Source organism: Cydia strobilella, chromosome 19 (assembly GCF_947568885.1).
Source record: "Cydia strobilella chromosome 19, ilCydStro3.1, whole genome shotgun sequence".
Classification (NCBI taxonomy): domain Eukaryota; kingdom Metazoa; phylum Arthropoda; class Insecta; order Lepidoptera; family Tortricidae; genus Cydia; species Cydia strobilella.
In genome coordinates this window covers 8,017,889-8,033,804 of record NC_086059.1, presented here as the reverse complement: position 1 = coordinate 8,033,804, position 15,916 = coordinate 8,017,889, and the positions used below count along the sequence as shown (strand labels likewise).

General features: G+C 35.6%; 1 protein-coding gene across 1 annotated transcript; it reads left to right on the top strand.

Annotated features, from left to right (window-relative positions):
* Window positions 1-389: 389 nt before the first annotated feature.
* On the top strand, window positions 390-15,401 carry LOC134750350 (uncharacterized). Its single transcript, XM_063685512.1, has 13 exons — window positions 390-614; window positions 899-1,055; window positions 2,410-2,524; window positions 4,118-4,249; window positions 7,132-7,348; window positions 8,434-8,585; window positions 9,769-9,785; window positions 10,595-10,782; window positions 11,813-11,972; window positions 12,508-12,622; window positions 14,301-14,432; window positions 14,711-14,924; window positions 15,249-15,401. The coding sequence occupies exons 1-13, from the start codon at window positions 452-454 to the stop codon at window positions 15,392-15,394; spliced, it is 1,908 nt and encodes a 635-aa protein (XP_063541582.1). The 5' UTR covers window positions 390-451; the 3' UTR covers window positions 15,395-15,401.
* The last annotated feature ends 515 nt before the right edge of the window (window positions 15,402-15,916 follow it).

The following is a 15,916-nucleotide window of genomic DNA, read 5'->3' as shown; positions in this document are numbered from 1 at the left end:
TTCCCTTCTGTACCTATTTTGCTTGGAATTAAGAATAGCTCCATATGTATCAAGCACAAATAATTAATTTTTAATTACGTGTTGAATTTGTGGACCATTTTGTAATACCGGATTGATGGTTGGGTAGTTTTACAGTGTTTTAAGTACTATGAATATGAGTATCAGTATTGTTTTGGTATCTGGGATATAATCAGAGCACGGCTTAAATCATATGAAAAGGCATTTCACTACCCTGACCTCTGCGTGTTACGTTCATCACTTCAGGTAGAACAATGCCTTGCGAAATGTTTGTGCATCATAATTTTCTCACATCATTACTTACTCGTAATCATTTTACGTCACTCGTATTCCTTGAAAGCAATTTTCTAGACCATTCGCGTATAAATCAGCTAACAAGCAGCTACATCCATTTTACTATTACTACTATTCAAGTGGTCGCAGGTCACCGAACATGGAAAATCTTCCTTCAACTCCAGTGCTCGAATTTAATCCGAACCAATTACATGAAGTGAGGATTCTGAACGGCTATGAAGATGCGAAGCAAATGAGTGAAGCCGTAGATGCGCTCGATGATTGGGTTAAAAAGCAAAATCATTTCGCCTTCAAGGATTTTGGTAAGTTCTTTGGACTTTTAGAGGTTTCGCTTGCAGCAATAAATTTTTTAGTTTTATTGATAATATTTAATGAAAAGCTGACATATCCATTATTATGAAAATATTTCAAACCTAATTTGATTTAATCTGGTTTGAATTGATTTACTTTTTTTTGATATAGCTGTGTACAGTTTATTAGCAACCCTTAAAAAACCCTTATTTTCGTTAAAAAGACTTAGTAATTCACTGAATATTTTTGTACGCAAAAATGTGATAATACCTGCTCATATTTTTCTTAAATTTAGATCGAGAATATTTAGAAGGCCTGATCGTGAATAACAAGGGTTCCATAGAGCGCGCTAAGCAGCGTTTGGATAGAACCTGCACTCTACGGAACCTCATGCCAGAATTAATGTGCAACATTGATATTTTGAATGAGTTCCAGAATTTACGTAAAATTTTGTAAGTATAACCATAGAGAAATAAGTAAGCATAGAGTGCTCACTCCATACATTAGTTTTGTTACCATAGTCTTATTTTCGTAGTAGACACCTAGCGTCAAGTAGCGAAATTATCAGTACTGCTACTCAACACTAGATGACATATGTCGCGACTGACGAAAAGTGTATTGCTCAACAATTTACAACTATTATTACAAGCAGAAGGAGTTGAAAATAGAGTTCCGGTTAGTCCGGTTATAATATTAGCTGAAAATTGTTGAGCATTAGACTTTCCGTTCGTCGCGACATCTATTGTCGAATAGCAGTACTGATAATTCCGCTACTTGACGCTAGCGTCAACTACGTCGACTACGAAAATAATAGTCTTTTTGGTAACAAAACTGATATATGGAGTGAGCACTATGCTTACTTATTTTTCCATGGTAAGTATAAATTAAGTACTTATATATTTAATATATAATGCAAAAACGTGATATTTTTTGTCTAACTTATTTTTATAGCTATTGTAAAGACGATGTTTACTACTTACTGGCTCTCCTTGCCTAATTTTAATTTTACCTTTATTCATGTCTACCGTGGTTACTCGTGCGAACCAAACACTGATATGAATAATGTTGTTTTCTTCGTTACATTTATTGTATTCTGATCATTATACCACTTGCCCATGAGGAACCCGAGAGATTTAAAGAGTGTAGGTATCCCTTATCATATTAATAGACTGAAATGTCCTATAATCTTTTTCAGAGCTATAAAACCAGTTAAAAAAATGTTTTTATTGCTACTTAGTACAAAATGTCTTTTTGATGGCGATGTTGCCACTATGGGACCTAAATATCCTTATTGATAAATGTCACAAAAAAAGTAACACTGCAAAAACTAGGTTTAAAAAAATGTTAAAGTTCTTTTTGAGTGACAGTTTTACAAACAACATTTACATATTTACAAACAAACACTCATAAAACATTTTTTCCTTCTCTTGGCCTCTAAAAGGCGTGATTAAAATCTCTCGGGTTCCTCAAGGTGCCCTTGTATTGTGAATAATATAATTACTTACCTAAAAGTCAATAACCGATGAAACCCGGAGCCCGTTTCAAATTTAATAACTTTGTTACGGTTTTGATCTTATTTTAATACGATTAGTGCATGCGAAATGGAGTTAAGTCAATCGCCAAGGTCGTATCAAAACCGTGTCAAAAGCAACAAATTGTTAAATTAGAATGGACCTGCTGGTTCAAAACAGACCACCAAACCACGTTCTGTGTTGCCTCCCTGTCACACTTACGTACGAATTTATAAGTGCGTAGAGAGGCAACACGTCAAACGTGGTTCGCGGTAGCTCAGATAATTTTTTGCAGACATATTTGCATGTTACCGAAACCTACAAAGGACAACTACAGAGTGGTATATGAATCGTTCATTAAGCCTGACGATAGTTATAATATACTGCATACCTTCAGATACACGTATTGGGTAAGATGCTTTTAATGTTTTTTTTTCTACTCCAGCGGCGGTAGCATGGTTACAGAACAAATAATAGTACTACCGTACAGAATCACTTCCTACAAAATCGAACTTTGACAGCGATTTAGGGACGAATCATGCTGTCCCTTTCTAATATATGGCACTATCCCTTTCGGCTAAATAGCCGATTCGAGGATTGTCAAAATTCAAGTCATTATCTTATCTGTGGTCGTGCACGCAAAGGGACGTCAAGTTGTGCCAACCCAAATAATTGCTTGGAGCAATGCTGAGCCGAACGGAGCCGAGAAAGCCCGAAAGGAGGTCCTCCCACTTGACTGGCATGGTCGCGTTTTTATCGCCTGTCGTGTCATGCGTCAGTCGCACTTACATTCTTGTTAGAACGTGACAGGCATAGTGTCAGGCGATAAAAAGGAGACCATGGTAACACAGCACTTCTATTAAATTTGTCAAATTAATGACTGCCAGTGATATCTAAATTCACTTATTTATCATCGTGGGTCACGTTGGCACTTATTGTCTATAGGATCACCTGTTGTATTTTTTTAAATGCTAACTTTTAGAAAATGAAGAATTGATTTACTCTTGTATTTCCTTACTTCGATCGAGCCCTTATTATGAATGAATGATAAACTTTATTTCAGACACATTAGGTATCCATAAAATTGGTTAGTAACAAATAACAAAACAAAACAATAAGGATAATGTTAGTTTTACTTAAGGCTAAAACAAAAACTAATTACCTATCCTAACTGCGCAGTCTAGATTGCCCGCTGTCCCCGGACATGTAATTTCATCCAATGTCGCTGGAACGGGCAATCCAGCCTGCTGGCTAACACGTAGGAGGCTGTTGGGGTTGGCGCACACGCGTCGCATCAGGGATGCCGCACGTTTACGCATAATGGCATGAAAGCCCTCTGTCCTGCAGCAGTATCATGGTCGCCTTTTCATCACCTGTCATGTCATGCGTCACTTTCGCACTTACATACTTGTTAGAACGTGACAGGCATGGTGACAAATGATAAAGAGCTGGCCATCTTAGCTCTTCTGGACTCCGTGAACATACCTGAAGCACTGCAGTAGCGCGGCAGCCCCATCAGCATCCTAAATGCATGCATTATGTAGGTATACCTGTTGCACAAAATACCATTGTGAAAAGCTGCTTTGCTTTTTAGGAAACAGATTGGATAGGACAGGGTGGCTTTCATAAAAATCGCTTTCATCGTTATAATATGACATGTTGAGGACTAATAATCATGTGTGAAAACAGTTTTTTCTTATCTTAAACGTTGATAATTGGTGTTCTCTAAATTTAATTTTATAATAAATACCTTTTTCATGGTACTTAATGAATTGTTGTCAAATAAATGTTAAGACTATTTCCCTTTATCATCTATTTACACTTGACAGTTACGGATTTCAGGTACCTATTGCTCGCAGATATTCTAGTTAAAACTACTATGTACGGACGGTGCCCCAACTTAAGTACCCACGACGCCATACTAATTAAATAGAAAAGTGAATACTTATGTTAGGGCACCGACTTACCATTTGCACATTATTTAAATATGGAAATTCTTGCAGATCTTTCAGTACAGTCTCTACAACGACTATAGCGCGGGTATTGAATGCATTATCGACCTGAGAGAGTATAGCTTTAGTATGTTGAGCACATTAAGTTATTCTGACACGCACAAAGGCATTATGATGCTTATGGTAAGTAACTAACTTTATTTATATATAAATCCTCTATGATATGTTCAAAAGCCAAAAATTCTCAGTATCAACCCAACTAGCAAATTATGTCGTAAGAAAGGCACCATTACGTTTCTCTTTCAGCTATTTGGTCGAGAGATAGCTGTGTAAATGGTCGAAAAAAGGATCCGACGACGTTCTCTCGACGCGATTTGGGCGCACTTCTTTCAGCTTTTCAGTTGAAAGAATATCGTAAGAGTGTCATTGAATAGCCAAATATTTAAAAGATAGTCATCAGAATCGCTTTCATTCGACTTATTAATCGTAAGATAGCAGCGCGGTTGCAATCACTCGACTTATTTATCGTAAGATAGTCATCAGAATCTCTTTCATTCAACTTATTTATCGTAAAATAGCTACCGCGTGACGGCCGGGTTGTCAAATTTAATTGGAGTGACAGAAAATAAAAGTAAAATAACACAACATACCTTTGTTAAATTTTACGCCAGCCATAATGATATTAGGTAACTTTGACGACACTAAGTCGTAGGTCTTACTTAAAACGTGCGGAATTAAATTTTTCGTCTACATTTCTTAAATGTTAGTTAAAATTTTCATGGGCCGCAAGATTATTCAATGGAATATTAGTCAGAAATAATATTAATTTAAAAGTTAATATGAATTCGCCATTTTGTCATCTCACTTGTCATCCTAAAAGCCTTCTTTCAGCTTTTTAGTCGAAAGATAGATTTTTTGAGAATACCTTTTTTCAACGTAAGTAGCGACATTTTGTGTTAGTTTAGGGGTCTTTAGGGTGAATGTTAAAAGTAAAACCATTATTATCCAGTCCGTACTGGGCGGGGACCGTCTGATTTCAAACTCAGATTTCTCGGTTCGGGCGGAGTCACTTTCTGAGTATGTCACTTTCTGAGTACGTCACTTTCGGAGTACGTCACTTTCTGAGTATGTCACTTTCTGAGTAGGTCACTTTTGGAGTTCGTCACTTTCTGAGTATGTCACTTTCTGAAAACGTCACTTTCGGAGTACGTAACTTTCTGAGTAGATCACTTTCTGAGTAGGTCACTTTCGGAGTACGTCACTTTCGGAGTACGTCACTTTCGGAGTACGTCACTTTCTGAGTATATCACTTTCTGAGTAGATCACTTTCTGAGTAGGTCACTTTTGGAGTTCGCCACTTTCTGAGTAGGTCACTATTGGAGTTCGTCACTTTCTGAGTAGGTCACTTTCGGAGTACGTCACTTTCTGAGTATGTCACTTTCTCAGAAGTCAGTCACTTTGTCAGAAAGTAACATACTCAGAAAGTGACGTACTCCGAAAGTGACGTACTTTGAAAGTGACGAACTCAGAAAGTGACATACTCCGAAAGTGACGTACTCCGTCCGAACCGATTTCTCACTGCCATTATCACTATTTTCAATATTAGGATCCGAGTCTTGATTAATGGGTATATTTCCGGTACAAGAACTAGTAGACGCTCCAGAAATCATGTTCAGGAATATCGAGAATATTTTCTACTGAACCCTCGTTAAATTTTTTTGATGGCACTTCACCCGCGGCTGCACCCAATGTCGCTGTTGTATGGTCTATCATACGAGTATACAATTTATAAACTTTAGGTCGGAAACCACCACTGCTTTTAATTTTTTTCCACCTGTTGTAATCCATTATAAATTGAACTAAAGCCAACGCGGTTTTTATTGTTATCATCAACAAAATGGCGATTAAATGTTGTAAAAGATTTCAAATAGCTTTCATTCGACTATTCAGCTGAATGATAGCCGTCAAAACAGCCTTTTCTCAACCTCAATATTCAAGTCGAAAGAAAGTCTTGCAGACAGCCATTATACGACTATTTGGTTAAATGAACCGCTTTTACTCAACAATTCAGCTGAATGATAGCCGTCAAAACAGCCTTTTCTCAACCTCAATATTCAAGTCGAAAGAAAGTCTTGCAGACAGCCATTATACGATTATTTGGTTGAATGAACCGCCTTTACTCAACAATTCTGCTGTCAGAACTGAATGTCGAAAGATGGCGCTATAAAAGCTGTTTTGATGATAAATTAGCAATTTGAATACTTTTATACAACCTTCTTACGACATATCAGTCGCAAGAACGCGATCGAGAGATACCTTTATACAATTATCGAGTAAAAGCGATATCAGTTGGTCGAGAGCACGTTTACTCGACAAGTTTATGCGACAAAAAAGCGTTCAATGCTAAACAGTCGAGAGAGTTGCTTTTATACGGCTTTTTGATAACGAGAGATCTTTCATACGACTGTTTTTCGACTTAATAGTCGAAAGAGTGAAGCTTATTCGACATAATTTGCTAGTTGGGAAGAGTTCGGTCAGTTCTTCAGTATAAAGAGAATCTGTTTGTTACAACAAATTTATTGTCAGTATAGTTCGACGTAATATAGTAGAAATTAAATTAAATGGAACTAAAAAAAATCCATATTAAATTGTTGTCATGTTTAAACATTCTACATCAAAAATGTGACAGTTACGTAGAAAGTGGCACTTTAAATTATTTTCTACAATTTCTTGTCGGACTATAGATAATTTTATCTGCGATGCAATAACGAGATGTGTGCAGTGCAGTATTATATCAAGCCAGTCAAACATGACCATCATTGGCCCAGAGCGTAATTAAGATTTTACAATTTGTAAAAGTTTTGATATTGTATGCTATTACGATTTTGACACGACTTACAAATTGCATCTCACACGCGACTCGCGAGCCTAATAATTATGACAAAATGAAAATATATATTTTCATGAGTTCTATAAAACATGTACTATAATATACTCATCTACTCAAATAGGTACTTATTATTGACCAGAACCTGGAATTATAATAAATTCATGTTTCTTTTTAGCAAACTTTTGGCAGCAGATGTAAATCGCTTCACTTCATATTTTCGAATAAAGTCCTAGATGGACTTATGACGCTATTACGAAAGTGCTTGAGTGACAAGTTGAACAAGCGGATACACGTGCATAATTCCTATGAGACCATCTGCCAAGTTATAGACAAATCTGTACTACCAGTAGAAATTGGCGGGGAATACAAAAAGACTGTGAATGAAATAAGTGGTTGGTAACTTTTTTTTCTGGCTATGCTTTACTTTAAAAAATATATGAACTGTAATTTCAAAAATATATCCTGATGACAGTTTCATTTAAACGTGACGTCATTATTTCTATACAATATAAGTTTCTTTTGGCGTGATCTACAAACGACTGCATCAAATTGGCAGTGACGGCCAAAGCTGCCGATTATATCCGAATGCATTCTTATTTCTAATGTAACAAAGGTGGGTTAGGGTTACGTTATGGTTGGCCAGTCGTCACTATCTATTTGTTGCTGACCGTACGTGGTACTAAAAAGCACATCATTTAGAAAACCTATCAATAAATTAACATAATAGAGTTGTTTTAGAAAAATACATTCAGAAGTTAGTATTGAACTATGTAATTTAAATGCACTTGCACCATTCGCTAACCCGGGGTTAACCGGTTAAACCTGGAGTTACCATGGTTATCAGTACAATTTCACACTGGGTTAACGGCAAGTGGCGCTAAGTAAATTACGCCACTCCCTACATTTTTAGTCTTCTCTATTCTATTATTTTTTATTTGAATGAAGTCTATGAAAAAAATCATTTCGGACAAAAGTTACTAAGACTATTTAGCCCCGATACTTTACTAAATAAAAAATCCAATTGAACAAGGATAAGATGTAGGTACTATATAGTTTTGTTTTATTGTATAAATAATTGAAAAGTTTATTACTCGGTAAGACGATACGTTGTCCTAGTTATAACCACCAAGTGTCAATTAAAAATAATTATAGTCCATAAAAACCGTCCTTTTGTCTTTTCCACGCTTTGTAGGAAGTAAATTACGGATTTTTCAACAATCATCTATAAAATGGAGTTTAATTGAATGCAATTTGAAAACAAGGTATACATAAGTATTCATTTTTATTTGTTACGAAAAACCGGTTTTATTTTAATATTGGCTTTAAAAAATCTTGATCGGTTGATAAATGTTTGATCGCAGTGGTAATGATATTTAATGAAACTTATTACATAACTTTATACATGTTAATGCTCATAGTACGAGTAGAAAACCTTTACCTACTTTACGATTATTTAAATTTTACTTGCTTATTACAGATGAATTCTTCAAGGAACTCTGCACCGAATCGAACCAGGCGCGTATCAAACGTTTGGACACAGCTGTGACTATTGAATCCCAAAGATTAAAAGCTTCATTCAATGAAGAGTATTCCGGCATGCCTGGCTCTTTCAAAACTTTGTGCGTAGACTAAAACCACCTTTTTAGGGCTCCGGATTATGTAAAAAATAAATAAAATAAAAATGGAAAAGTAATAAGCACTAGGTCGCAAAAACGAACATTGCGAAAGCTAAACAACCACGTAAAGTACCACTTTTTGTGAAACTGTATTTTTTTTGTCCGTAACTAGCTAGGTACATACGTTTTAAGTTTAAAGTATATTGAATGTAATCAACATTAACTTTATTTAAGTATTATTAAACATTCAATTAATTTAACGGTTTAACTGATATATTTGTAATTACTCGCACGCTGTTAACGTCTACCGTTTCCAATATAGAAAATTGATGTGACGCAAGTGGCTAGAAATACGTGAGTTAAATCGTTAAATATATTTAATACTGGGTAGTTTATCATTATTCATTATTTATTCCTATATTGTATTTCGTGTACGTATTGAATTTAGTTAAGCAAATAAAATACATTACTAATTTCAATTAGATAAAAATCACGGTACCTACGTACCTTGAGCCTAGAATAATTTGAATTTAAATACATTGTATCACTATTTCTGTTTAATAGGTAATGTATTTAAGCAACATAATTAATAAAGCCTTACTTTTACAACATAGTTTTCATTTAAATACATATTACTTAAAATAAAACAAGCTTAATTTAACCGATTTAAGGAAGTCTCTGCCTGACAAGGAAAAACATCAATTAACCAATTAAAGATGACTCACGCTAGACCGGGCCGGGCCGGGGCCCAGGCGTCCATTATGTCATTTTTTATGACGACTGATAGGTGATCACGTGGTGCTTTCCATAGAAAACGAAGCTCCGGAAGCTCCGGCCCGGCCCCGGCCCGGTCTATCGTGTGTCATCCTTTAAGAATTATTTCACAATGTTTATCGATCGAAAACTAACGTAAAAAAATCAACAGCAACATTAAAACCAGCCCTAAACACTCCTCTATTGTGATTATATATTGCTCACCGAAGTTTATTTTTTATTTTTTATTTCCTGTTCATATGGCAAAACTTGAACAGAAACAAAACCGGTTTTGATACGACATCATGGGTCATTTTGAACTACTGATCCGTAAAACTAAATCCAGTGCGCCGATGGTCGGACTCGGACGTTACGGCCGTAAAGAACAAGGTACCTAAAATATTTTTTGATTTCCTTTTTTCAATTTTCCTTTGTTTAAATAGGACTTGAACAGTGATCTGTTAGTCAACTTTATGAAATACTTCTAGAAAACATCAAGATCAAGATATAATAAAGTATCCTAAATCTAGCTACATTGTAAACAATTTAGGAAAAACAGGATAACAAATCAATGAGCCGAATTATAAATAGTGCGAAAATTAAATATAGTGTTATTGAAATAAGTAGGCATTTATTCATCGCTTATCTGTTTTAACATAAAGCATAGTATTTTAAACATTAAACAACTAGTCCGACAATAAATTGTAGAAAATTATTGAGGGCGCCACTTCCTACGTAACTGTCACATTTTTGACGTAAAATGCTTAACATGGCAAAAATGTAGTATGGAACTTTTTAAGTTCCATTTTATTTAACTTCTACCATTAGACCACTGCCACTAACAATGTTCAGTTTTGTTAACTGTTTTACTGAAATTTAATTTATACGGTTCCGTACCCAAAGGGTATATATATGGGACCCTGTTACTAAGCTCCACTGTCCGTCTTTTTGTCTGTCTGTCTGTCCGTCTGTCTGTCTGTTGAAATTTTCACAGATGATGTATTTCTGTTGCCGCTATAACAACAAATACTAAAAACAGGATACAATAAATATTTAAGTGGGGCTCCCATACAACAAACGTGATTTTTTGCTGTTTTTTGCGTAATAGTACGGAACCTTTCGTGCGCGAGTCCCACTCGCACTTGGACGGTTTTTTTTCAACATTTCAAACAAATTGAAATCTGGTAGAAACGTACTTACAAACATTCTATACACGAACTCAAAACTTGGTATTTAAGCATATTATATAAATAAATAAAATACACTTAGGGTTTACAAAACACTCAGATTTTTGCATTTTTTTCAGATGGAACAAATAAGTATATTTCCATACAGCGACGAGGAAAGAAAAATAGTGCTAAAAGAATTCGGTTTTACTGAAAGCGGTATAAAAGAGGACGTCGAAGCAATCAGGGACTGGTTTCAGAGGCAACCGCATCTGGTTGAAGCAGGAATAGGTAAGATATACTTTATCAGTAAGTTACCTAGTACCTAAGCTTTTTAAGACATATCTTTTATGAACTTGTCGGGGGTAGGGCTGCCCTCATTGAGTTACCGATGACGGTGTAAAACTTCGAATATACTCTGACTATATGATGAAATCTGGGTTACTGGGATTTTCAAAAATATTTTGAGTACCGTAAAACCACCCACCACCAACCAATCCAATACTACAACCAAGGTCCATACATATAAGTTCAATTACGTGTTTTTCTTTTATCTTTTTTTTAAAGGATGGGATTTCGTCACTCGATGTTTTTAGTAAGTATTTTCTTGGTTGTTTCTTCTGTAATTTATTATGGAAATATTTCGCATCAGATCTCTGTCTTCTTCCTCGCGTTATCCCGGCATTATAGCGACGGCTCATGAGAGCCTGGGGTCCGTTTGACAACTAATCCCAAGAATTGGCGTAGGCACTAGTTTTTACAAAAGCGACTGCCATCTGACCTTCTAACCCAGAGGGTAAACTAGGCCTTATCGGGATTAGTCCGGTTTCCTCTCGATGTTTTCCTTCACCGAAAAGCGAATGGTAAATAAATATCGAATGATACTTCGTGCATAAATTCCAAAAACTCATTGGTACGAGCCGGGGTTTGAACCCGCGACCTTCAAATTGAAAGTCGCACCGCTAGGATACCAGCTTCTTATAACGAATATAGCTAATATATTTGAGTTAATTTTGGACCATAGCTCGGAGATTTTGGACTATGTATTTGGGTGATTTTACGGTCCAAATCATGATTGGTTGGGATAAGTTCTCTTGGCGCTTTTTATACTGCAATAGTGGTAAACGAGAATACAGTCCATCAGAATGGTAAGCGGATACTGTAACTTACGAAGCTTGCAACTCAATCTATAATACTAGTAAGCGCGTTGCCGACGGTGCATAATTATGTAGACTTTCGGATAGTTGGGCAAATGCAGGACTTTTTGAATCAAGGGCGACGTTTTCAAATTATTTCAATTTATGTTTATTTGAATTCTCAGATTCTGAAGTTATAGTCAAGATGCTTATAATGGCTAAAGGATCTCGAGAGAAAGTCAAAAGTAAAATCAATAAATTTTACAAATACAGAGGAATGTCTCCGGATTTAATTCATAGCAGAATAGAAGTGTTGACTGGAAATCAAGATTTGTTTACCTTTTAGTAAGTTTTTTAATATTCCTGAATGAAATATTATTTATTTACCAATTTAAATACTTCACTAATTTTAAAGAAAAAGTACGTAATGCGCCTTTTAGACTTTAATGTTTAAAAGTCTGCAACTGTAATTTTAATCGAGGAACTGTATTTTTATGAACGAAAAATAATTGTACTCATGTATATACCTATATATATATAAGTTATTAAGCCTATTGGGATTAGTCTGGCTCACTCACCCTGGTGTAAGGCCTGAGTGGACGCTCGAAGCGGAGCGTTTGGCGGGGCGTGCAGCGTGGCGTCGGGCTCACAAGTGATTTGAGCAGCGTGCACTAAGGCCGCTCCTATACGTTTGCATTTGTTTAACATGCACGCCGCACGCCACGCCCCCCTGCATGCACTACGTCCAAGTGGAGTGTAGGTCTTAAACTTATTCTACACCGAGTAGTAAATATCAAATGATATTTCACACGTTCCGAGAAATTCATAGATGTAATACTTTGTTAAGTACGAGTATTTAAATGTTTTCCTATATTTTCAGTCGTCAAGCCATATCGACAAAATTATACGAAGGAAAGAGAATCACTACATTAAAGTTCGTTGACCCTAATTCAAGCTCGTTCAGAATTGAAGAGATCTTCAGAAATTCTTACATGGTATGTTAAACCACTTAGTAATTAAAATACTTCAAGTACTGCTCCTAGATATCTGGATAATCTTTATAAATAATTTGTTTTCAATTTAAATAACTTATACTTAATGGTAGTAGTAGTAGTAGTACCTACACTCCTTATTGTACACATAACAAAAGTAACTTACAATTAGGAAAAACTAATTACAAAGGCGAACCTATCCCTTTAATGGATCTCTTCCATGAAATAAAACTATGATCTCTTCCAGTTAACCTTTCGTTAATGGTTTTTCTTTTCTAGTTATATTGGGACGGTTCTAAAAGAAACCGAAAGTTTTAAGTAAGTTTAAGGTTTTTTCATTTCTTTGGGTGCTCAAAAATTTAAAATTTTCTTTTATTTCTTCGTTTAATAATAGACGGGAAGGGAACGATTGCTACAAATAAAAAAAAAGATTAATATAGAAAGAGCATATGATTCTATGTAGAAATAATTAAAAATAGCACATTTATCTTTTACCTGGGGGCACGGTAGTGCCCCCGCCAAGTCGAGCAAAACAAAGAGGCACGGCCGTACCATCCTTTTCTCGAAGCCACTCAGGCCATTTCCAACGTTCTGTAATTTTGTCATAGTTTAAGCTAGAACCCTGAATTTTCAGTAACGTATAGAGCATAACATGATTTAGATATATTCTCAATAACATGTAGTTTAAGAATGATTGCATGTCAAAGTTCCTTAGTTTTGTCACTGACACACTCACTCACGATCATCATAATTCTAAGGTACTTCTAGAAGACCCACAAGCTCCAAATTTGAAACGTAATTAGTTTTTAGCGTATTAAGCCAACAAAAACTTAAAAATACTGCAATATCAGTCACGTTTTAAAGATTTAATAACTGCACAAGTAAGTTTGTTCCTATATAAATATATGCGATAACAAAGTTACGTTTGCAGTTACTACAATTAGTAGGTTAAGTATGAGGTAGGTTACGTTGTACGATGTGCGTATGAATGAAGATGTGTATAATTATGATATGTGTATACATAGTTTGAGTATGGTATGGGTATGAGTACACGAAAAGAAGGACTGCCTACAAAAAGGGATGAAATCCCATCAAAAACATTACATGTAAAAAGATGCAAGTCTCGCAACGCAATTCTTCTACTACAAAAAAGTTTTGAGATGTAATGTGAAACCAAGTCGGTATTTTAGTCAGTGCCAGGGGGTGTTAAAATCGTATCAATATTAGATATCTTTTTTTTTAATACATATAATGACTTTTCAATCGCACACACTGCTTTACTCGTGCCGTAATTACCGTACTCGTAAATATGTGTAATGCTCAAACTGCATGTGATTAGCGCTAGTTATGTTCAATTACAATTATTTTTTATAGTTGACGATGATCCTTATGTCATTATGCAGCCGTGCGATGACCAATTCATTATATGTATTAAAAAATAAAGATCTAATATTGATACGATTTTAACACCCCCTGGCACTGACTAAAATACCGACTTGGTTTCACATTACATCTCAATACTTTTTTGTAGTAGAAGAATTGCGTTGCGAGACTTGCATCTTTTTACATGTAATGTTTTTGATGGGATTCAAATTACCTACTGTTTTATACATATTTGTAGGTAATTTGTATTTGAGAAAGTAACACTATTCCTAATATTTCAATTAGTTAATCATTACAGGTTGGCGACTTAAGACTGAAATACGATTACATGCTCGGTGATATATGGCTCCTGGATCTCAAGAATATTACTCTGGGCCATTTCTTGAGAATCAACCCCATGGTGGTGCAGAGGGCTTCGCAAATGTTTCAAGTAACGTACAGACGCTCCAGTGCCCGACACAGCTCCAATAATCGACATTTTCAATCATAATGTCATAGCAATAAAGTTGACAGCAAGGTGTCGAATATTGGGTCTTAACATGTCGATTATTGGGGTGTTTAAGCTGAGCTCATTTTATTGATTTTAGCGGCAGTTATCATATGTCTAACATGGGGATGATTACTTTATTAAAAAAAATTATACCTAACTTAAAAAAAACAACTACAAGCCCTTTTTACTTTAGCCAAATAAAATTGATTGTATTTCAGGAAGGATCCGGGTTCAGAGTATTTAGCATTCACGTACTAAATGTTCCTACAATCGGACGACAGATATATAATTTATTCAAGCAATTTATCAAACCAAAGTTACTAGAAAGACTGATGGTACATGAAACTTTAGAGGAACTACACAAAGTTTTGCCTAAAATGTATTTACCTAAGGACTATGGAGGTGAAGAAAACAGTATGGATGAATTCAAAGGTCAGTCAGATTCAGAAATCGTTACGGAATAATTTCGTGTATTTATAACTGCTTATTGTAAAATTGTTACCAAACTATGGATTAAAATGGGTAGTAAATATGCTGCAAGTGTACTTAAAATATGGAATCAATCAATTAAATATTTATTTGCTTTCAGCACAGTTGCATTAGTTTCTGTTTTTTACAGAAATCACCTATTTTTTGGCTAGTACTTATAAACCAATCTCTCACCCAAAACCCTGGGGTATACCCTACCCAGGAGGTATATAGTTTACGGAGTTCATGATTATTGTTTTGTTTTGTTTTAATTTTGTTGTATTACAGAATTGTATCAAAAGGAGTTCCGAAGCGGTAAAACGTTGCAATACTTGCTGGATGGTTGCAAGAAAGTATCCGACGAGAAGAAGAGACCTGGTGATAATGGGAACGAGGAATTAGCGGGAACATTCAAAAAATTAAATCTAGATTAATGGCGAATTTATTAAAAAAAATATGTCATTACCCATCACGGAAAAATAGTGTTCCGGACATTAAATTTGGAAGGCATGCGCGGAGTCGAAGCCCTTTGACACTTTGATGAGATGTAACGCGCTGGCCACGACATTGCGACTGGCTTCGGCTAAGGCGACAACCATAGTTTGGAGCGCGACACAGCGATTGGACCTTTCTTTCCCACCTATGGTTTTCGCATTAGCCGAAGCCGGTCGCGCAATATCGTGGCGTTTGAAAGGGTAGCTTGCTTGTGTCATGGGCAGCACCAGCCAGAGAGTAAAGACTATTATATAATCTAAAATTAACTAAGCTATTGGGAGAAAGCGATGGACTAAATACTGGGCTATATGACAACTGATCTTATACATTTGTAATAATGGCAACTTGCTATATAAGTTTCGTGAGTTAGAGGGTTATGGCGATATTCATTTCTTATAACGCACTACAGGCCTCAATTACTATAAGTACTATAACTGTTTGTCTTATTCTTCTTCTTATTC